The sequence below is a fragment of the Amphibalanus amphitrite genome, unplaced genomic scaffold (assembly GCF_019059575.1).
Source record: "Amphibalanus amphitrite isolate SeventyFive unplaced genomic scaffold, NRLGWU_Aamphi_draft 000004F_arrow, whole genome shotgun sequence".
Lineage (NCBI taxonomy): Eukaryota > Metazoa > Arthropoda > Thecostraca > Balanomorpha > Balanidae > Amphibalanus > Amphibalanus amphitrite.
The window spans coordinates 2,546,729-2,570,311 of NW_024881501.1; the positions used below are offsets into that span (position 1 = coordinate 2,546,729).

The window sequence follows — 23,583 nt, forward strand, 5'->3', positions numbered from 1 at the left end:
CGGCCAAGCGTGGTCCCCCGTCGCCGCCAGAGCAGGGCCCTGGCCGGGTGCGGTTTGGCAACCGAACCGTTTCAGGCCCTGTGGGACCTCGGTCCCAGTCTGCCGACGGCCGACAGAGAACTAGCCACGCGAGGATTCAATACGAATCCTCTGGGGAGGTGATCTTTTAGTCGTTTTTCTACTCAATCTTTTAAACAGTTTTATCGCCTTCTTGGGCTGTTTTACGTCTGGACGGGCTTTTAAAACGCTTCTGCGCCTCTTTTACTGTCTTCTCCATGCAGAGTTTCTTACAGTGGAACTGTAGAGGACTCCGCAGTAGCCTTGTTGATTTACAGACGGTGATCCGTCGCGACTGTCCTCTCCTGGTCTGTCTACAGGAGACGAAGCTGAAGCCAGAGCATCACCTACATTTCAAAGGGTATTCCATTTTCAGGAAGGACCTGGATACCGACTCAGTTGCTCACGGTGGTGTTCTCGTGGCTGTCAGCCATAGAGTTTCGACGAGACCAATCCCGGTCAGATCCCCGCTTCAAGCGGTCGCTGTTCGGGTGGCTCTCGGTCACCGGGAGCCAACCTGTTGTTCGCTGTACTGCCCACCAGGGGAGTCTCTCCCTGTGCAGGATCTTCGTATGTTACTGGCAGAGCTACCTCAGCCAGTTTTGATTTTAGGCGATTTTAACTCTCACCACTCTGCATGGGGATGTCAGACAGATTGCACCCGTGGTCGACTTTTAGCATCTTTTATTGGCGATGAGGACTTATGCGTCCTTAACTCCGGTGCTCCAACTCATTTTACTCTACCTTCTGGCCAGACATCAGTTCTAGATCTCAGTCTTAGCAGTCCGCAGCTCGCTCCTCTTTTCACGTGGCGCGTTGCTGCGCACCCAATGGGCAGCGACCATTTTCCGATCTGGCTGGACCTCCGGGAGCATGGCTCAGTTGGCTGTCGGCCACCCAGGTGGAACTTAACGAAGGCAGACTGGACCGAATTCGAGGCGAGACTGACAGAGTCATTCTCAGATGTTTCAACATACAGTTTGTCGGTCGATGATTTCACGTCCAAACTCGTCGAGGCTGCCGAAGCCTGCATACCCCGCAGTTCCGGTATGCCCCGACGACCACCAGTTCCGTGGTGGAGTGATGCCTGTTCTGATGCAATTCGTGCCCGAAAGCGTGCTTACCGTGCCTTTCAGCGGAATAGTTCCACGGCCAATATGATAGCTTTTAAGAGAGCCAGAGCGGTTGCCAAGCGCACTATCAAAGAGGCCAAGATCTTATCTTGGAAACGGTATGTCAGCACTCTTAATCGTTTTACTCCAATCGGCGAAGTATGGTCGCGCATAAAGCGCATCTCGGGCCGGCACTCCTCTGTACCCTTACCCGTGCTGAAGGTGGATGGAAGGGACATCATGGAGCCAAACGCCGTTGCTTCGGAGATAGGCCGCGCCCTCTATCGGCGGTGTGGTGATGAGTCCCTCGACGAATCCTTTGTCAGGCACCGCTCGTCTTGTGAAGCTTCTGGGGTCAATTTTAGCACCTCCGACGTTTTGAGCTACAACGATACTTTTACCATGGTTGAGCTCAAGTCAGCTATAAGCTGTCTTAAATGTGTCGCAGAAGGCCCGGATTCTGTCCACAATGAGATGCTTCGCCATCTCCCTCCGGTTGCTCTGGATGCTCTCCTTCAGCTGTTCAACCTCCTATGGATGACGGGTGTTTACCCAAACTCCTGGCGGGAGGCAGTTGTCATCCCTGTTCTGAAAGCAGGGAAGAGCGGTTTGGACCCTCTGCACTACCGCCCAATTGCGCTCACATCCGCCGTTGGAAAGCTGTTGGAAAAGCTGGTGAATATCCGACTTACCTGGCATCTGGAGCGGCACGGACTTCTTGCGAATTCTCAGTGTGGTTTTAGTAAGCACCGGAGTACTGTCGACCACGTTCTTACTCTTGACTCAGTTGTCCGCTCGAATTTTAAACAAGGTCGTCAAGTAGGCGCCTTGTTCTTCGACATTGAAGCAGCGTATGATACCACTTGGCGATTCGGTATCTTACAGAAGCTGCATAAGCTAGGCATTCGAGGCACGATGGGTCATTTTCTAAGCAGTTTTCTTGGTGATCGTTTCTTCCGTGTTCGTGTGGGCAACCAGTTATCTGAGCGGTTCGCCCAGATTAATGGAGTCCCACAAGGCGGTGTGCTCAGCGTGACGCTTTTTGGTGTCATGATCAACGACATTGAAAAGGTCCTCTCTCCAGCCATCGGCCGCGCTCTTTACGTCGATGATTTCGCTATTTGGTGCAGTGCGGCGTCGACTCGATCAATGGAGCGACAGCTGCAGATGGCAGTTGCTCGAGTGGAGGCATGGGGCAAGGAGAACGGCTTCCGGTTCTCCTCTGCAAAGACGGTAGGCATGCAGTTTTCCCGTAAGCGTCGCCCCACTGCACCCATGGTGGTGAGGCTCTACCGTGAAGCCATACCAGTGGTTGCGGAGGCCAAGTTCCTTGGCATGACTCTTGACTGCCGACTCACATACCGAAGTCACATAAAGTGTCTCCGTGACAGATGTCTTAAAGCTCTTGACATTCTGAAATGTGTCGCTCGCATGTCCTACGGCGCTGACCGTAGTACGCTACTCCTTCTTTATCGGTCTCTGGTGCGGTCCCGTCTGGACTATGGATCTTTTATCTATGACAACGCTGCATCCTCATCCAAGCTTATCCTTGACACTGTCCACCACGCAGCGATTCGCATTGCGACTGGTGCTTTCCGAACCACTCCTGTCGTCAGCTTGTTAGCTGAGGCGAACGAGCCCCCTCTGGCCTTACGAAGGCAGATGTTGGGCATGCGATACGCCATCAAACTTCGTCAGTTCCCTTCCCATCCTGCTCACGGACCGGCTTTCTCCAGGTCGCTCTTAGCAGTCTTTGATGGCGACGAGAGGAGCCGCTCTAGAGTTTTCTGCACCCGAACGGCCGATCTCCTCCGAGATTGTGGCCTAAGCACTCGGGACATCATGCGAGTTGCTATCCTGCCTGAACCGCCTTGGAGGTTATCTGTCCCCTCTGTGGACCTAACCCTATCAGGCACACGGAAAGACCAAATTCTGCCTCTGGCCTTCAAGGCGAAGGCATTGGAACATATTGAATCATATTCAGGCCATGCCGTGGCATACACCGATGGGTCCAAGTCGGACCTCGGTGCTGGCTGTGCCTTCGTCTGCGGCGACGCTGTGCGATGTTTTACTTTATCTAAACATGCATCCGTTTTTACCTGCGAACTGGTCGCCGTCCTCAAACTTTTATGTTTTATCCAGATTCATCCCGCTCGGTCATATCTTGTCCTCTCCGACTCATTGAGCGGACTCCAGTCCTTGACACAATTCTATCCACTTGACCCCCTCGTACAGGAGATTCTTCTCCGTTTGACGGCTCTCGCCCGAGAGGGTACCTTAGTGACTTTTTGCTGGATTCCTAGCCATGTTGGTATAGCTGGCAATGAGCGGGCGGACCGTGCTGCGAACCATGCGGCGCGGCAGCCCTGCTCCCGCCGGTTCCCTCCACCGGCCAGGGACTTTTTCCCTGCGGTGAGCTCATTCTTCCGCGGAAAGTGGCAGGAGGCTTGGAGCAAATGTCAGACAAACAAGCTGCTACGCATCAAACCGGGTTTGGCAACCTGGTTGTCTGCGTCACGCAAGTCGCGTCGAGAGGAGGTCATCCTCTGTCGGCTTCGCACAGGACACACTTTCGGTACCCATGGACACCTTATTGGCGTCGGCCCAAGACCTGTTTGTGCGAGATGTGGCGACAGACTTTCCGTCCGACACGTTTTTCTGGAGTGTCCAAGACTGGAAGCTGAGCGGCTGAAATTTCTGGGCCTGCGCGGGGCCCAGCTTTCTTTGAGAGCAGTCTTAGGTGACGAGTCCTCTTTGCTTGACTCTTCTCGCCTCTTTTCGTTTATTGCGGCCTCCGGCCTTCAGGTGATTTTTAACGCCCGACACTGAGGAAGTCAAATAAGAAATGGGCGCGATATAGCCTCGCAGCTGGTGCGCCCTGTCACTCCAAATCATCATCATCATCTCACTGATCTATGACGTCATAAATGAACATGTGCAAGGTCGTAAAATGTAGCAAATTCGTTAGACCCTCAATGGCAGAGGAGCTTTCATAGGGAGATGAAGCCTACAGGACATAGTATCCTCCAGAGGTCTCACAACTTTATATCTCGGAGTTTTCATACGGGTCACCTGAAATCAGACCAGCCGTGTGACCTCATCATTGTAACTCAATGGGTAAATATGACAACTGTTATTTTGGCGCCGCGAATCATTAATGATCTTAAAGTAGGTATCTTAAGGACATGATATCCTTCTCCTTGCATGGTTCGATACTTCATTTTTGCATTGGTGGCCTTTCGTGACGTCACCAAGGTCATATGAGTTTTTCTCCAATAACTCCCGATGGAACTGAGCTAGCGAGTAGGGAAAGCTACCAACTGACTCTAGAAGACCTACCGAATCGAATGATATATGACCTCCTTTGACCCACGAGCCGCTTGGGAAGGTGGCATAAAGCTGCCCCCTTTACGTTTTGTGTAATATCTCCGAAACCTGATAAAACATGAGCTTGTTACATGATATACGTAGCTTCAAATGAATAGCTATACCATATTTAAAGAAAGGTTGATGGGCGCAGCACTTAAAATGACGTCACAGTGTCAAATCGAACACATTCCATGTCAAATCGAACAAAAATCGGCTGTTTTGCACCTTACCATCAACGATTTCATTATAAGTTTGTGAGCGAGTTCCTGTGTCGCTCCGGACATTACACTGACATTTTTGCACATTCTGACCTGAAAGACCTGACCACAGGTCTTTTAAATATAGGGCATCAAATTTTTACAAAATGTTGCATCTTTATATTTTTGAACGACCATAACTTAGGCTGTACTTGTTTGATTTGAATGACATGATACACTTCAACGGTAAAATAATCGTTCTAGAAGTTGTTGACTTCTTCTAAGGGCAATTTTTTTTTTAAATCATTCAAAAGGACGTAATTGACAAAACCCGTTGGTAACTGCACCCGGGGGATGGCACATTTACCATTGAAATGCGCCCCCACTGGCGCAATCAAATCACTGAAAGTAGTTTGCTTACCTACACATGCTATTCAGTTGCGCATATCAATAAAAAGCGAAGTTCAAATTTGGCACATACCGATGAATACCTATGTACGACTACGCACCGTACGTATTCATATCTTGCAGTAATTGAGGGTGAAGATGTAGGACGATCATTAGCGTCGCCACGGGGGGGGGGGGGCAAGCGGGGCAGCTTGCCCCCCCAACCTCGGACCGGGCACCCCCTGAGATCGATAGGGGAAGTTGGGGCAATGCCGGAGTTAGGGCAAAGCCGAAATTCAAGATATTTCGAAAACTGTACTACATGGATGCCACCTGTCAGTGATGTTCTGAAGCTTAAGTGACTACAATTATCGCATGTTTGTTACGAGTCGTCATTCGGAACACTTCGGCTGTGAGGGTGCCAAGAGCGTTTTCAAGGTACGTTTCCCTTGCACTACATGCGCCTTTGAAGCTGCATTTCTTACTCATTATGCTACCGTTTGTCTGGCCAATTCGGTCAAGTAATCTTCAGCATGTCTTTGCATAAGCGTGCTGCCTATTTGAAATTTATACAGCACGTTTAAAAGTTATGGGCCTGCAAATGAAAGTATGGCTGGCTGGGGTAATGCCGAAAACATGCAATTACGCACGTTAAAGCACGCTACGTGGACTTAACTGCTGTAGAATAGCAACGCGTATTTTTAGTCACACAAATTACACTTTCAACCGACACAACGGCCTGTTACCTATAAGGAATTATTTACCTGGCATTTTCTTATTATATCACACAATTATAACTTCCAGTGTGCACCAAGCGTCCTCAAGCTCTTAAAACGCGTGTCAGCTTTGATGAACTCTGGATAAAGTTTGAGATAAAATGGCAAAACATCAATGTCGGCATTCCCCGTAGATCATTTCTCCCATTTTCGGCTTTCCCCGCAGTCCGGGGCAACGCCGAAAAAGTCACTACTTTGATATTTTTAGTTTGTGCGCTTAACGGTATGCGAATTCATCAAATGCGCCTGGTATGTTTGAAAGGCAAAAGACTGGTCTCTCGAATGACGCCAACAAGAATAGCTTATGTTGTCTACCTTGAGTGCTACGGGCGTCAGAAAAAAAGTATTCGGCATTCCCCCAACTTCCCCTACAGATCCGATGAGATTTTGGAGTCGGGAAAAATGGGGGTACCTTTCTGAGAATGTCTGTGAGGTCAGACTCGGTTGGAGCAGAGTCTGACTCGCAGTTGCCAAAATCTTCAAGACTCCGAGTCCAGACTCGGAAATGTCAATGCTGTGATTCATTCCATGTTCCTGTAGTTCGTTCTTTATTACATTTTACAGCTGATTTGCATAAGTTTTGGAGTGCTGACACAATTTTCGTTCAAAGCGTGAAACGAAATCTTCGGGGCCTTTCTCAACTCTCGTCAAATGTCTGCGACAGGCTCAATTACCGTACAAGTGTCGCAGGGCTCATGAGCTTGCTTTAAACAAAGGCTCCTAAGGAGCTCCACTGAGCCCTAAAGAAGCTTTCAGAGGGCCCAAACGGGCCTCTGAAAGTCCCACTGGTGTCCATGCTCTCTGAGGGCCCATACAGGGATCTTTGAGCCTTCGAACATTTCTGAGAACCTTAACTGGCCTCTGATAGTTCAGCCAAACCTTTGAGGCGACAGACTTTGCTAACCCCAAGCCGGCATCTGAGGGGTCACAGCTCACGTGTCCCTCTGAGGTCCGCAACACATGTTTATTATGTCCCTACGTAAGGTCCTTAGGGATTCGACACAGACCCCGAGGGTCTGTGTCGAATATGTGGGTCACTGTTATCCGAGGGCTCCAGGCTCACCCTGGGCCTAGTCTCTTAGCGCCCGCCGCCCACACTGGCTTCTGAGGGCCCCACCTTGGGCTCGGAAAGCCCTAAAGCACCACGTACACGTAAACATTTGAGGTGACCCACGCCGATCTCCGGGATCCTAAGCATGCTTCTGAGAGTCAGCACTGGCCCTGAGTGGCCTGAAATGGCCTGGAAGTCCCAAACCTATCTCTAAGGGATCTCTTGGCGCTATGCCGTGCGTAACTTTTGGTTCCGTTTAACAGTTTTTGTTCGCGTTTGCAGCGCTTCCCTTCACACGAAAAACGAGAAACTTTTGTTCACACTCGAGTGAACAAAACACTTCCTCTCACTTGAGCAAAGATGAATTACTTCCGATTCACACTTCCGACATTCACTCTCCGCCGAATGCCCAACTTAGCTACGATCGGTGGCTGGGATAAGTCCAATGCATTTTACGTAAAACCTCTACATACATGCGTGAATGGAGGTTTAAGCAGGGTGATCCGATTAAATGGAGCGTTTTTCACCTTTTCTGGGTAATGATCATGAGCGTCGAGCGTCTACACAGGGGCCCTCTGCAGTGCGTCGGCAATCGCAGCCACTATATACTATAATTCTACCAGTTGTTTTTGTCATGAAATTTCAAAATTTCGAATTTTTCTGTAAAAAAATTACATGTCATAGCTAGAAGAAAACCTTTGTCACCATCGGATTCCTCGCACCATTGCGCGTCGAATGATATGTAAAACGAGTGAGTAAAGACTGGGGAAAGGCAAGTTTTAACACAAAAGTTAATTTTGCCCCCCCCCCCCCCCAACCGAAAATCTCTGGCGACGCCTATGAGGACGATGGTGCAGAAAACTTTCCAATGCTTAAAAACAGATGTATTCCCATCCTCCTTCCAATTGGGCGAACACCGTAACTTCAAACACGTAAAACGCGAAGCTACAATAAGTGAATACTGGTCCAATACTCACTGAAAGCCTGCAGTGTCCTTATGACTTAGCACGACTGTCAGTCGAATAAGGCTCGACACACTACAATGAATGAACCAGCATGAATGAACCAAAAATAAGAGGGATGAAAACTATGAAACACATCTCATCAATGAACCAGTAGGTGTAGGCACCTATGACTCTTTGTACTTACCTACGACATAATCACAGACAAATCCTGCGCTCGAACTTCCCTGAGAACAAATATCGTGATGTACTCAACGACAAAAATCACAGACAAATCCCGCGCTGGAATATCCCTGCGAGCAAGCATCGTGACACCAATTCTGACAGGCCTGACACTGAAGCCAGAGCTCATTCTGGCCTCTTACACCTTCTCCGCAGAAAATGCACGTATCTTGAGCCTCCTTCACGCTAAGACTGTTCTTTCTCATTCTTTTCTTCCCGTCCGCTTCTTTGCTTGCCTCTTGGCTGGCCGTGCATTCTTTTCCTTTTCCTCAAGCCTCCGCTTCGTAGGGGAACTGGTAAGTATCGTAGATCTCTGACACTTTACTTTTCGCTTGACCTCCCTCGGGGAAGGAATTGGTACTTTTAGCACATCTGATACTTTACGCCTTTCGCTTTCGCTCTTCTTCTGTCCGAAGCGGTCCATAAGCAGCTTGGTTATCGACTGAACTACCGCTTCGTCGCCTGGTTTTAGCTCTTCGTCACACTCACCTCCGGAAACAATGTCATCTATGTCAATATCGTCAAACGGCTCAGGTCACCCAGCCGCTGCTCCCCGGGCAGAATGGCCGGAACATCCCTCTAACGGGTCCTCCGTCAGCTGGCCAGACCGTCCTCCTGACGAGTTCTCCGCCAGCTCGCATGAACATCCCCCTGTCAAGTGCTCTCCCAGTTGACGAGAGCGTCCCCCTGCCGGCAGAGTTAAAACACGGCTGAAATCATGGTGTGTAAATAACGTCATCACACTCGCCACCATCACTATGTGATGACTGACGAGGGCGTGCTGATGGTGCACCGGGTAGATGTCGTAGACCGTTACAAAACGGCGTTACGTTAAAGCGACGGGAGTTCAGGTGAGTTTCAGAGTGAGCTGGAAAGAGTTCCGGTACATTCGGCATTCGGGATAAGGAAATAATTACGTCAGGCCTAACGACCGAAATAAGCTGAAGAAATTGCAGATACGCATATGGCGCGAACGTGTGCTTTTTACATGGATTGAAAACAAACCGATGTGCAGTGCCAGTGTTCCATTTTTCGGAAATTTGGGTGGAAAATCACACCTAATGAGCAAAATATTTGCATCTCAAAACCAGGAAAAATGGAATTCTTTTATGTTTGAAAAATGTTCGACGCATTCAAACAATTCACATCCAGATTACATACCAATGAATTGACAGTTGATAAACCCACATCCTTTTCTTTCAGATCCTGTCAAGATGAAGATCCTAACAAGAAATCCTGATTCCTGATCAATCAATCCTACACTGAGCAAATTGCCAGCTGTGGAGGGCTAAAACGATGGGTGGCCGCTTTGCCCCACTCTCCGGTGGTCGCGATCTAGCCTCCTTTGTACACCTCCTGCTTTATGACGCCCCATAGGTCTTCGAGTGGAAGACTACTTGAGGTACAGCCCACCGCTAAAGTAGTGTGTGGTTTTACCAATCTCAACGGATGGCTTTGACCGACGATATTTAAATGCGGACTGATTGAAAAGAAGACGTCAATAGATAAAGTTGTAGCTGTAAGAATGAAGATACATGTAAGCTACATTTAAAGTCTCGTTGCAGTCTGGCTAATCGTTCCTAGGCTTCAGAAGCAGAACATACCCATGACTGAAACCACACATTACTTCTGCTGTGGACTGTACTTAAAGGGACCCTCCCACCTTCAAGAAAGTTAATGAATTGGCATGAAAGTGATGTCGCTCGGTTCAGAAAGAGCAAAAACGAATATCTACCAAATTTCATCGAAAAATATTCACCGGTTTTCAAGATATTAGACTTTTACTTTTGTTTACTTTTTGGGATCTCCGCTGTTCCTAGCGACTTTATTTGAAAGTGCGGCATTTGTTGCGCGCAAAGCAGCATATACCACCGCGTGCTACAAAACGTTTTAGTCAAACATTTAACGGACGTTCGAAAGCCTGATGACGTCATCAGATTCCCGTAATGGTTAAGAGATAGGGACCACGCTGGTCCCACCCTGCAAGTAAAGGGAAGAAATTTCTTGAACACCATAAAGCTGCGGGGGTTGCGACCAGGATAAATGGTGGTTTCTGAGCCTGGCCGCAAACTTGGCTATCTCAACTCAAAACTAATGTTAAGGTGGGAGGGTCCCTTTAAGTCTGACTGAGTGGCGACTGGCGAGCTGTGACAACTCTTGTACGTGCGGGTGTATGGGGGTGTGTATGTGTGTGGGTGTGGGTGTATGTATTCGACGATTTTTTGTATGTGTTCTTTTTCCGTAAAATTTCGAGGTATGGTAAAACTTGTAGAGAATTCGGAAGGCCTGTCACGGAACTATGCATTTGTTTAAAGGTAGTGTGCCAGCTTTCTTGGACCATGTGGAGTTAATGACCCGGATAAGGAGAACCGGATTTTTAGAACTTATCCATACCTTCAAAACTCACGGAAACGTCTTAAATTCTTCAAATTTTGAGTACCCCAGTGCGAAATTCGCCCCGACGGGTTGTCGGTCGTACCCTAACCACATTTCACACCACTATGAACAATAAATCCACACACTAAAATCGCTATTACCGATAGGCTCATCCAATCAAGTTTCGATAAACCCGTTCATCATCATCTCCTGCGGTTTCGAACACGCCTGTTGGGTGGCTTCTGATGCTCGTCGAGGTCGGAATTTCCAAATACGCGTGGTGCGTCGGGCCGCGCGCTCTGACTTCGGCCAAGAAAAATGCGTGAGCTGATCATTGTCATTTCTGCCACTTGCGTGTGGTGAAATGGGGTCATAACTTAAGAGATGGCTGTTTCATATCAGTTATTTTACATAAAATTATATTTCAAAGCATAAATTAATGTTCGACAGCCAAATTAAAGAAACAATACCAATACAGGCTTACAGTTTAAGTTCAAAATTGTGTTGTCTACGATTAGACAGCTGATAACTCATTCCCGTACGTCGTAACTCTATAATGACCTTTGCTTATTGTCACATGTGCGCCGCATTCGCGATTGTTGCCGACGCCTGTTTGCAGGTCAGCCCACTACAGTTGTTATACATATCGAAAAACCGATAAACTTTTAGGCAAAAAAGGCACTATTCCAGGCCCATTTTTTTGCGATATTAGGTAAAAACAGAAGCTTCTTATCCTAGGAAAAATAAAATGGGAAATCATTGGAAGGTGGCACACTACCTTTAAAGGGACATGTTCATGGGGAATGGAGTTGAGATAACAGTTGTTCTAAATGAATTTGTATATAACCTCGCGTTGTGTATTATCTTAACATCTTAACGATATTTCTTAAAAAGTGATACTTTACTTAACCCTCGCACGACCAGGCCATTTCTCATAACACGAACGACCAGGGGGGGGGGGGGTTGTTACGACCCCCCCCCTGGCGTTTCGAAACGGAAGGTCGTAGAGCTTAGCGGAAAAAAACCAACGGATTGCTCTTCAACGAGATCTCGCGATTGGTGGTATATTTTTTGGTCCTAGGTCAACATTTGACCTACTTTTGACCGGTCCAAGGTCAAATTTTCGGAAAAATAGACTTTTTCAACTTTCCGCGGCGATTGCGGCAAAACGGTGGGAGATATCGACTTGAAACCTTCACTATCGTGTTCCTTGATCAATTCTCTATCGTTTGGTATGTATTTCGTTTCCCTAGCTCTAAAAATGGCGCGTTGGGAGCGCCGGAAGTCGGCAAGGTCACAGTCGGCGGCAGAAATTCGAAAAATCAAAATTTAAATTTTTGAAATCTGATTGTATTTTTGGATTTGGAAGGTCCATTTGCTCCTTATAGAAGCTAATATTGCTGCATATTGCCATTGAGGTGACAAGAATTAGCAAAATAGTGGTTCGGGCGCTTTTCAAAAATAGTACCGGACGCTGTTCCTCTTATGACGTCATAACTCCGTGACCTGACCTGACCCGGTCAATTTTCTTGCACCACACGATAGCCAATGCTTGCCCCAACATGCATGGGAAGTTTCATCATGATCCATCAAACAATGTGGGTATCACCGGCAGAAAACCTAGGGATTCGGCGCACACGTTTGGTAACTGTCGGCCGGAGGCTGTACCTCTTATGACGTCATAACTCCGTGACCTGACATGACCCGATCAATTTTTTTTCGGCAAAAGATGCGCAAAGGTTGCCCCAGAGGGTATTGAAAATTTCAGCCCGCTACGACAAGCCGTTTAGCGTGCACTTCGAAAAAAACCTCAGGGGGGGTTGATACAACCCCCCCCCCCTAGGCGTTCTAGGGTTAATTCTTAATGCTACTTCAAAACACCACGGTTGCTCAGTTCCAACAACTTTTATTTCTCTTCTCGTATTTTCACGGCGCAAGATATGCGCCTCGCGCTATGCCTGCTACTCATCCTCGTCTACATCTCCCCCCCCCCCTCTTTGGACTGACCTGTCAATCCAACACATAGCTAACTCAGAGACCACCTCCTATGGTAGTGGTTCATCGACACTGAGTTTGACCAGTTTGACTACTGGTCTCGTGACTGTTTTGCCCTTCAGCTTGACTGAGACCACTCTGACATGACCGTCAGCACCTGGCATCACCTCCTCCACACGACCCATTGGCCACTTCCCCCGTGGTGCGGTTAGATCGGTCACCAACACAACGTCACCAGAGGCGATGTCGATCTGAGGCTGAAGCCACTTCTGCTTCTGCTGCACTTCTGCTACCTGCCATCTCGATGTCTGATGGTCCTGTGATAAAGTTGGCAGGCGTCAGTGGAGGCTCGTCATCAGGGTCAGCAGACAGCACCGTCAGCGGTCTGGTGTTCATGAGCGCTTCTGCCTTGCAAAAGGCTGTCTGGAGCTCTTCATCCGACAGATCGGCATGTTCCAGGGTTTTCACCAGCGCTCTTTTCGCCATCTTAACCATGGCTTCGCAGGGTCCATTGAAATGCGGAGCACCGGGCGGTGTGAATGTCCATTTTGTGTGCGACTTCAGGAGCTCCCGCTGTATTTTGTTGTTGTCTAGACGTTCCACAGCCTGCCTCAGCTCTTTGGAAGCTCGAACGAAACTTCTTCCGTTGTCTGATGTTATCTCCGTGGGTCGACCTCGTCTGGCTATAAATCGTATCAGAGCCCTGACGAAACTTGCAGTGTCCATTCCATACGTCATTTCTAGGTGAACGGCTCGTACTTGAAGGCATGTGAAGACGCATAAGTATCTCTTCTGACGAGCTTTTCCTCGACCCTGCTTCGTAATGAATGGACCCGCAAAGTCCACTGAGCACTTGTCAAACGCACGGTAAGATGGGCAGACTTGAGAGCTCAGTTTGGGTGCCATCACTTGCGTCTCTGTTTTCTGGCGGAGTTTCTGACATGTCACGCACTGACGAATGCAGACTTTGATCATTTCCCTTGCCGCAGGAATCCAATATCGTGTTCTCAGTTCAGCCAAGGTGTGCTCTACTCCTACTCCGTGTCCTGCATCTTCATGGATTTGTCGGATGATCAGCCTACTGACTGGGTGTTTCTTCGGGAGAAGAATCGGGCGTTTTGCATTGTAGCTGAGGTCCGATCTTTGCAATCGACCTCCGACACGGATCACGCCGAATTCGTCCATGAATGGACTCAGCTGCCTGACTTGGCTCTCACGACATGCTTTTTTGGAGACGAAGTGACCCGTCTGCACCTTCGTCAGCTGCTTCACTTCTACGGGGAAGGACTCTTCCTGAACTTGTTTGATCCAGAATCTTTCAGCTTCTTCTACTTCATCTGGAGTCAGTTCATTCGACTTGGTTCTCTCAAAATTGCTTCCCTTGCTGCTTTCTCTAGACTTGAGTGCGTGTATGAACCGCCATACCCAGGCAGACACTCGGAGAAATCTCGTCCAGCTAGAGTAGTTCTCTGGCTGGAGCCGGAATCCTGATGCAACCGGTGTTGTCACAGCAAATGTTTTCCTCTGTTACAGCTTGCGAAATTCACTCTTGTCGAACTCTTCCTCGCTGAATTCCTTTCTTTTTTGGCCAGCACTGTTCGCCATCTAACAGATATGCCGGTCCATGCCACCACAAGCTGTGGTCCCCTAGTTCTTCCAGATCCAGGCCTTTTGTCGGCGCATCCGCAGGGTTGCTTGATCATGGAACGTGTTGCCACTGTTCCGGTGCGGTGAACTCTCGGATTTCAGCAACACGGTGCGCTACAAATGGCTGAAAGTGAGCCACTTCGTTCCTGATCCAGCATAAGATATCCATGGAATCCGACCAGAAGTATACTTCCTTTAAGTCCTTACCAAGTGCCTGGCATACCTTTTTGACCAGGCGCATGCCGAGCAACGCTCCCATGAGTTACAGTCTCGGAATGGTTTGCTTCTTTGCTTTTGGAGCTACTCTAGCGCGTGCTAGAACGAGATTCGAGACTCGAACGCCATCGTCTTCTGACACCACATACACCGCTGCGGCGTATGCTTGCTCCGAAGCGTCGCTGAATACGTGTACTTGTTGTTCAGGCTGTCCTTGAAATGGGTGGATGCATCGAGGCACAGATATGGTGCCGAGTTCGCCCAGCTCGTAAAACCACTCTGACCACTTCTTTTGCTGGTCTTCGGGTAGGACGTCGTCCCAGCCAGCACCATCACTCCAAGTCAGCTGGAACAGCATCTTCGCTCGCAGCGTGAACGGTGCAAATAAACACAAGGGGTCAAACACCGTCGACATCTCTCTCAGAACATCTCTCTTCGTCCGACTTCCAGACTTTGAACTGCGTTTTGTGGCATCCAGTGAGAGACTGTCATCTCCTGCTGACCACACTACACCTAGTGTCTTCGTTGGGTTTGCTCTTCTGTCTTCGATCCGGTGATGAGAGGTTGGAGCTCTGTCCTGCGCCGGTATCGTTTCCATAACTTCCTGGCTATTTGACTTTCATTTCTTCATCTCCATCCCAGCCTTTTCTAGCATTTCACGAAGCTGAGCTCTAGCTTCAATGGCAGACTCTGCATCCTTGAAGGACGCTATCGCATCATCCATGTAGACATGTTTGCTGACGACTTCTGCAGCTAAAGGAAATTCATCAGCATTCCTCCGTGCATGTTCTTTCAAGACGAACTGTGCCACAAAAGGCGCTGCAGCATTGCCGAAGATCCAGCGTTTGGCTTCATAGACGGTAGGTTCCTCATCTGTCTTCATGTTTCGCCACAATACGCGATGAAACTTCTGGTCTTCAGCCGCCAGTTCTACTTGGAGGAACATCTCACGGACATCCCCAACAAGCGCGACTGGGTGCTGGCGAAATCCGACGAGAGTTTCGATGAGGTCACCGTACAGTGATGGTCCTGGCAGGAGCTGGGAGTTCAGACTCATTCCTCGGAACTGGGCTGCCGCGTCGTACACAATGCGAATCTTGGTTGATGCCTTGTCTTCACGTATGACTGGGAAGTGAGGAAGAAACCATTCCTTTTTCCCACTGTCCTATCTTTGCTTGGCAGGAACTTTAGTCATGTATCCTTTCCGAACGTAGTCCTCCAAAATCTCGTGATACTTTGATGCTAGATCAACTCCTTGATGACGGAGAGAGTTTTCCAGCCGCACGAGTCGGTGTAGCACAGCCTCGTAGTTGCTGCTCAGCTCTGGTTCCTTCTCGCGCCATGGGACCGCCACTTGATAGCGAGTTCCTGTTTTTTTTTTCAGAGATTCTTCAGCTTTTTTGACTGCCAGCCTCTCTTCACATGATAGCAGGTTGGCTTCAGATGTCTTCACTTCAAGGAGTTCTATGTCCGTCATTGCCTTCATCGCTTGGAGTTCCTCAGAAAGTCGCTTATCCACCAGGTGAGTCCGCAGCGTACGTGCAGTGTTCGTCATGCTCTTCAGCTTTTCCAGCTCATACGACTCACCACTCAGCTCCGCTTCACCTATGCAGCCAAAGGCTGTCCATCCCAGTGGCGTCAACACGGCGACCGGGCTTGTTTTGTCTCCAGAAATCGTCTTGATAGGCACGAAGATCGGCATGGTTTCAGCACTGAGACCAATCAGCAAATCTATGCCATCACCTGCCATCTTGGGGATTGGAACGTTTGTCATGTGAGGCCAGTACTGCTTGATGTCCTCCCATTTCGAACAAACGGAGGCACCTTCCAGGCTGGGAATTACGTTTACGTCCAGCGACGCCTGAAAACTACTATGCAGTGATGATATCTCGACAGAGCCTGACATCATGCTGACGTCGTTTCTTCCGCTAACAGTGCCAAGCTCAAAGTGTACTTCTTCGCCTTTCAGGCCCAGTTGGTCGGCAGCAGCCTGGCTGAGAAAGCTGGCGTCCGAACATGGATCCAGTAGTGCATTCAACTTTAGGGAACGATTTTGGCACCGTACGACTACTGGAGCCGTTTGGAACGCGATCTTGCCGTTTTTCTTCTCAGGATCCAAGGATGCGACGTTGAGACTTGTACCAGGGGTGACTCCACTTCCTTCCGAGTTCCCTGGAGTTTCCACGCTGATGTGCTCTTGAGCCGTCCGTGGTATGAATTCTCGTGCTTGATGATTCATCTACTGGCGACTCACTTGCACCCGCTTCCCTGTTTCTGATTTGGCATGACGTGGCTTTTCACTCCCATTGGCATGCAAGAGGCTGTGGTGGGTTCCTCCGCATCCTTCTATACTGCACCCAGGAAACTTCCGGCAGTTCATCCCTCGGTGTTTTCCAGCTAGGCATCTGAAGTATATTCCTTCACTTTTGCAGAAGCCGTATCGTCTGGCCACACCCCAGCTTTGCCGTTCAGCGCAGCTTTCATTAGGGTGTTCCGCCTGACACACCCAGCAGCTCGGTCTGCTGGTTGGACGACTCGGCTGTTTCCGGGAAGAAAATGTCTTTTTCTGTCCACGACTCGTTTTGAACGTCGGCACATTTCTCTCCTTGCTTGAAGTAGTGGTTTCCTTTGCCTTTTTCTCCCACATTGCCTCTTCAGCCAACCAATTGGCAAATACTTCAAAACTGTCTTGCCGGCCCACAGTACTGAGCCATCTGTGGTAGTTTTTAATGTAGGAGTGGTGTAACTTTTCCGATACCAGCATGTAGAAAGCTGACACTTCTGACAGGTCACCCTCCGAGCCACTTTCTTTGAGACAGGTGACGAGACTCAGTATTTTGTGAGAGTATCCTTCCAGTCTTTTGGTGTCATTTTCGTCTATCTTCGGGTAGCTTCGAATTTCGTTCATCTCGCTCCTTCCTCGCCTTTCCCATCCACCGTATTTTTTCTCCAGCTCTTCTCTTGCCTTTGTGTATCCTGATTCAGTCAACCGGTAGCGTTCTACTATCCGAAGAGGGTCGCCACTCAAACTATTTTTCAGATACACCATCTTAAGTTCCGCTGAAACGTTAGCGTTGCCCACAAACGCGTCGAAAATCGCACACCAATCACTGTATCCTTTGTGGCCATCAAAGTTGGGCAGTTCGGGTGGCTTGATTCCTTTTATGGCTGTTTCATTTGTTCCATGACGATTCTGACTTTTTTCTCGTTCTTTCCTTCCGTCACTTTTTTCTTGTTCTGCCTCTACACTGGTTTCTGCAGCGGAACTGTTCTTTTCACAATCGATGTTTTCTGTCAATGCTCTTCTAATGTATCTGCTTGTGACATTCACCGACTCTTGAACGCTAGCTTCCACGCTGTGATACATCTCCCACAAGGGGCCCGATTGCACTTCACCACCGTTTGTTTCCTCCCAGATCGCTTCCACCACATCCAGTAGTTAACCGGCCTGTTCTCCGAGTTGGCTAGTAATCGCTTGCAGCTCTTCTACTGATGGGCTTTGGCTTCCAATTAGATCATTTAACTTGCTCTCACTCATACGAATTTCCTTCAGAATCCGTTGTTTTGTTCTCATTTTGCTCTCTGGCTTCTGTCTGTCCATAGCTTCTTCATTCGATGGATTAGCCATTTTGCGCGGCTTTCTCATATCCGGGTCACGGCACCAGGATGCTCTAAATGAATCTGTATATAACCTCGCGTTGTGTATTATCTTAACATCTTAACGATATTTCTTAAAAAGTGATACTTTACTTAATTCTTAATGCTACTTCAAAACACCACGGTTGCTCGGTTCCAACAACTTTTATTTCTCTTCTCGTATTTTCACGGCGCAAGATATGCGCCTCGCGCTATGCCTGCTACTCATCCTCGTCTACAACAGTTTTGTTCGTTAGGGTAAGGTGCCTAATTAGCGACCCTTTCCTATTTGCGACCTACCTCCCTATAGAAAAAGTGGTAGGAGAAATCGTGGTAAGAACATTGTCAAAAGGTGAGGCATACTTCGGTTATCAAACTTAATTATTTTCCGGTTGTCGGTGTTTCTGGTGGGACGTTTCAGGTGAGTTTAAATAAAAATGACGAGTTTCTTATCCAAAACGTGTGTATTTGGGCCCTCTCTGATGGAAAGCGATGCACATTAGTGTGATGCACCTTTTTTATTCTGAATCGACAATCCTTTTTCAATTGATTGCCGTTTTCCCATAGTGAATGGCTTAAATGTGCACTGCATGGTGGTTAAAAATGTGCTGCAACTCATATTTCCTATTTGCGCCCGACATGGTCGCAAATAACGCTCAAAAAGGGAAAGACAGGAGAAAAGAGAAAAATGAAAATGACGTGTTGCTGAAGCTTGCGATGTGTGGCGGGGGATACTAAATGTCGTCACCGAATGCAGGGTTTCTGAATCCAGCGCAGGCCTCGAATATCATACGAGGTAGCCCGCAAAATTTGGGTTTTCGCCTTCTTTTCGTCTTTGGTGCATCACGTGATCAGTTTTTACTTACGTAAACGTATTGGACAAACGTTCCTGTTCGAGTGATTGAGTGCTTTGCGTATAGGGTACCTTTTTGGGCTCATACTTCATCTTTTCAGGCGTCGCATTTTTGCCATTTTTAATATGGGAAAACCCATAGACTTATTAGCGACCCTCCCCGGTCGCTAATCGGGACGAGTTCCCTATTAGCGTTTTTTTTTTTTGCAATTGTTTGCCAAAATGCTCACTACAAAGAAATTGGTGGATATTGGGGCAGAACATGACTAGATTTTAATAGAAAAATGAACGATCTCTCCGAAAATCAAGCCAGTAATACAGTGGCACCCATAGAGCGTGAGCAATGACGGTTCAAATTAAGGGGGTCGCTAATAAGGCACCTTACCCTATATGCTAAAACCACGTAATCCGGAGCCATTCGTCTCAAAAATATAATTTGACAACACTAGAGAGCAATTTCGGTGGTATTTACCAGATCGCCAAGGTCTTTACCAGATATGACCAGAGGTGTATGACGTCCGCAAAGAAAAGCCTAGATTTCAAGTAAACGGGAACAGATTCGCCTAAAAGATTGGCTTTTTTTCAAATTGTGTTAGACTGTCCGCAAGCAGCATGTTTAGACGACACGGGCAGATGCAGCGCGAATCGTCGTAAAGCTTGAAAAGTTAATTTGACTGAAATGGATCCAAACTATTTCTGAAAAAATAGCACCAATTCAGGTTATTTTGTATGATACTCAGCAAAAATTAGCACCAATTCAGGTTATTTTGCATGATACTCAGCAAAGCGCGGGGCGGGGGACGGGACGGGACGGGATGAGATGGGATGGGACGGGACGGGACGGGACGGGAGGTGAACAGAGTGACAGTAGGAATGATTGAATTCAACATGTGGTTAGAGCAGTATTTTTATACATCACTAGCCTTGAAAAGGAAATTCTCGTTACACAGCATTTGATATGCACCTCCGCTGGACTTTTTAGGTGATCCTCACGTCTCGACCCCCGATGACAACGTCTGGATGGATGACGGGCCGCCGCGCGCCCGTCAGCAGGAGGCTGCCGCGCGCCAGTCTGCCGGTAGCTGTCGCGCGCCTGTCTGCCGGGAGCTATCGCGTGCCGGTCTGCCGGGAGCTGTCGCGTGCCTGTCTGCCGGGAGCTGTCGCGCGCCCGTCTGCCGGGATTCCTGCTGGCTGTTCCACAGTCGGTGGAGAGTAGGTAATTGAAGTAAATCTTTTTAATCTGTAGTAAATTTTCATTTAGTTAATCTAGTAATTTGGAAAAAAACTAGGATAGTTATAGCCCCGCAGGGGGCTGACCGTGGTCAGAGCTGCTGCTTAGCCGAGGTCATCTGGCCCCGGCTTTGCGGCGGCTGTGACTTCGGCCAGTAAGGGGAGTAGCGCCCCCTCGGCCCCAGCTTGACGCGCGTTTGACCTGGACTTGCTTTGGTTGCCGGATGGATTGCCTGCTGGATTGGCCCCGCAGGGGGTTGGCAGTGGCCTGGGTCGCTGTTGGACTGGGCTCCTTGGGCCCTCGCCCCGCGGCGGCCCTGGCCTCGGCCAGCAAGGGGAGTAGCGCCCCCTCGGCCCCAGCTTGACCCATGCTTGCTTACGATTTGCTTTTGATCACTGGATGGACAGATGGTACGGCCCGACTTTTCTTGGTTTCCGTGGTTTTGTTTCTCTTGAGCGGTCTTTGTTTGCTTTTGCTTTGCTTCTCACCGGATGTCCGCGTTTAGTTCGATCACATTTCCTTTCCCCCTTTTTTTCGTTGTTTTTTGCACCCGCAGGCCGCAGGAACACAGCCGAGTTGGGCTAGTGTAAGGGGAGTGGCGTCCCCTCGGGTACCAGCCGGTTTTACTAGGCTAGGCGAGCCGACCCGTACCCCAGGACAACGGGATCCTGGAGGTTGAGCCCCCCACCGTGCGGAGCCAGTCGCGGTGGCTGGGCAATACGCCTCTTTGGCCATGAGTTCTGTAAGGGCGGGACACTCAGTGGGGCGCCGCACTTGAGGAGCCATTCCCAGTCGTGATGCCGCCGGGGGTGGTGTCGGAGAGGTGTCGCCGGCGGGGTTCGGGCACTTGTGCTCGTCCTCCGTCGGTGGGACTGATCTGTCGCTGCCCCTGGCGGTGACTCGGCGAGGCGTCAAGGGAGGAGGCGGTATCCGACCGTGGGGGGTGGTGAGTCTCTCTCTCCCCCCTCGGAAGGTGCCGCCAAGTCCCGTACAGTCAGCTCGGCCGTCCCAGGCCTTGTAGCGGCGCCGTTGCGGAGCGTCGGCGGCCGAGCTGGCGGAGACCAACTTTTTCACATGGATAACTTGACCGATCCCCCTTCCCCCCAGTCCAATCCCTCGGCCTCGGCCGATCCTCGCCCGTTGGCCTCGGCCGACAGGCGAACGGTGCTCGACAAAGGTCCACGATCTCCTAAGATCCTTATCTTCCGGAGCGCAGACAGGGAGCTGAGCTCTCTGTCGCCCTTCCAGCGGAAGGATGGCTGTGACCGGTTTGGTTCGATTGTTCGTTGTGACCGGATGCGTGATGGCGCGCTGGAGGTCGAGTTCAGGAAAAGCGAGGAGGCGGCGAAAGCGTTGGACGCTACTCGCTTCGTGTTCTCCGAGGGACGGGCATCCGGCCGGAGGCTCGTCTCCATCCCGCTTACAGTGGAGCCCCACCGCTCTAAGAACTCCTCACGAGGGGTCATTAACTGCTTCGATCTGAGGGGAGTGAGTGACGAGGACATTGCGGACGGGCTCGCCGATTTCGGCGTGACAGCGGCTGGCCGCATCATGACGAAGAGAGGCACGGTCTCGACCAACAACATCATTCTGACGTTTGACTCCACTGACTTGCCGAGTGAGATTCGCGTGGGCTACGTGAAGGTTCGCGTGCGGCCTTTCGTCCCAGCGCCCATGCGCTGCTTCCGCTGCCAACGTTTCGGCCACACAAAGGACAACTGCCGAGGAAGACCCACGTGCTCCAAGTGTGCTTCGCAGGACCACACTTATTATTTATTTATTTATTTATTGCACTTCTTAGGTTCATTCCACACATGTGCGGCTATTCCAGAGCCCGTGTCAAGTACATATAAAGACTAGACGTAAATGAGGTGAGCGGATCACATGCATACAAGCATCACATCACTCATTGCACATCATACTCAATATATACAGTTCTGACGAAACCTGTGACTCGGAGACCCCCCGATGCGTCAACTGCGGAGAGGGGCAGACGCCGCACTCCGCGTATGATAGGTCTTGCCCTGCATACGTCAAGGAGAAAGAGATCATGACCATCAAGGCTACCAGAAATTTGTCTTTCAAAGAGGCCCGGGAGGTGTACAACCAGAGTCACCCGAAGACCTCGTATGCCCAGAAGGTGAGAGTCACAAACTCTACCGATGCCTCCCAGATGAGTGTAGCACAGCTCGTGCAGCTTCTCAAACGATTCGGCCTCACCGTCGTAGCCACTGGTGACTCAGCGGACACCACGGCGCCTCGTGCGCCGCCGAGCAACACAGAGCAGGCTGCTCAAGGGTCAGTGTGGGGTCCACCCAGTCCCGCTCCAGCCGCGAACGGTGATGGAGACGGCTGGACCGTCGTCCAGCGCCGACAGGGTGGTCGGCGCCCCCCGGCGCAGGGTAAGGCGCCACCCACCCCGCCCCGCCCCCGACCGCCCACGGCGGTGCAGGAGGCGCTGCGGCGGGGGGAGGAGGAGAGGAGGGCACGAGAGGCGAGGAGGGCTCGCCTCGTCCAGAAGGCCCTCGAGGCTAAGGAAGCCTCGTCTGCCGACTCCGCCTCCGGGAGTACCAATGCGGCTGTCGCCGCTGACACCCCGGAGACACCTGAGGCGGGGACTCGGCCCATCATGGGTCCCCCGCCGCCTCCTCCACCTCCGCAGCGGCGGCCACCACCGCCGCTGCCAGAGACGCCTGTGTCGAGGACACAGGCCGCCGCCTCGACATCCCCGTCGGGGTGGCAACAGCCTTCCGCGGCTCCAGGGCGCCTCGCCAAGCGGCAGACGCCCCCGAGCTGGTCACCTTCGGAGGGCGACGCCCCCCGGTCGAAAAGGCCCCAGCCGGGCCCGAGCCATGCCCGATCTGCCTCTGCTGAAGGGAGGCTTCACCGAGAGGGCTCAGGGCACCCCCGTATCCGCTACGGGGGGGAGCGCCTCCTCGGAGTTAGAGGACCTAGTCTAGTCTTTCAGTCTAGTCATTTCCTCTTTTATCCTTTTATCTTTTTCGCGCTATTGCGCTTTTTTTACCAGGTGCATTTCTCTCGGTGCTTTTTACCTTTTTTGTGGTCAGTCAGGTATCTGTGTGCGCCTTTGCCTCATGTTATACGCGCCCTTTTTGCGCCTTTTTAACCACGCCTTTTATTCTACAGTGGAACTGTAGAGGCCTCCGGGCCAACTACCAGGACCTACAGTCTCTTATCCGTTGGCGCACACCCCTTGTTTTAGGTCTCCAGGAGACCAAGCTAGCGCCAAACGTTACCTTTGCCATCAAGGGTTACTCTGTTTTTAGAAGAGACTTAGACACCCCGACCATTGCCCATGGAGGTGTACTTTTGGCAGTGCACCACAGTGTGCCCGCACGTCAGGTTCCGCTGCAGACTCCTCTGCAGGCGGTAGCCGCTAGAGTTGATTTCAACCACCGGGAGCTGACAGTTTGTTCTTTATACCTTCCACCAGGTATAGCGCTCCCGGTGGTTGAGCTGCATCGACTTGTCGATG

At 50.1% G+C, this 23,583-nt stretch overlaps 1 protein-coding gene across 1 annotated transcript in view; it reads right to left on the minus strand.

The window, feature by feature from the left end:
• Positions 1-7,818: 7,818 nt before the first annotated feature.
• The window catches only part of LOC122372342, a 65,956-nt gene continuing 50,191 nt past the window's right edge, over positions 7,819-23,583 (minus strand). Inside the window, exon 4 of the mRNA XM_043349473.1 lies at positions 7,819-8,820. Within this exon, the coding sequence (XP_043205408.1) occupies positions 8,788-8,820 (33 nt within the window). The 3' untranslated portion in view covers positions 7,819-8,787. The remainder of the gene's footprint in view (positions 8,821-23,583) is intronic.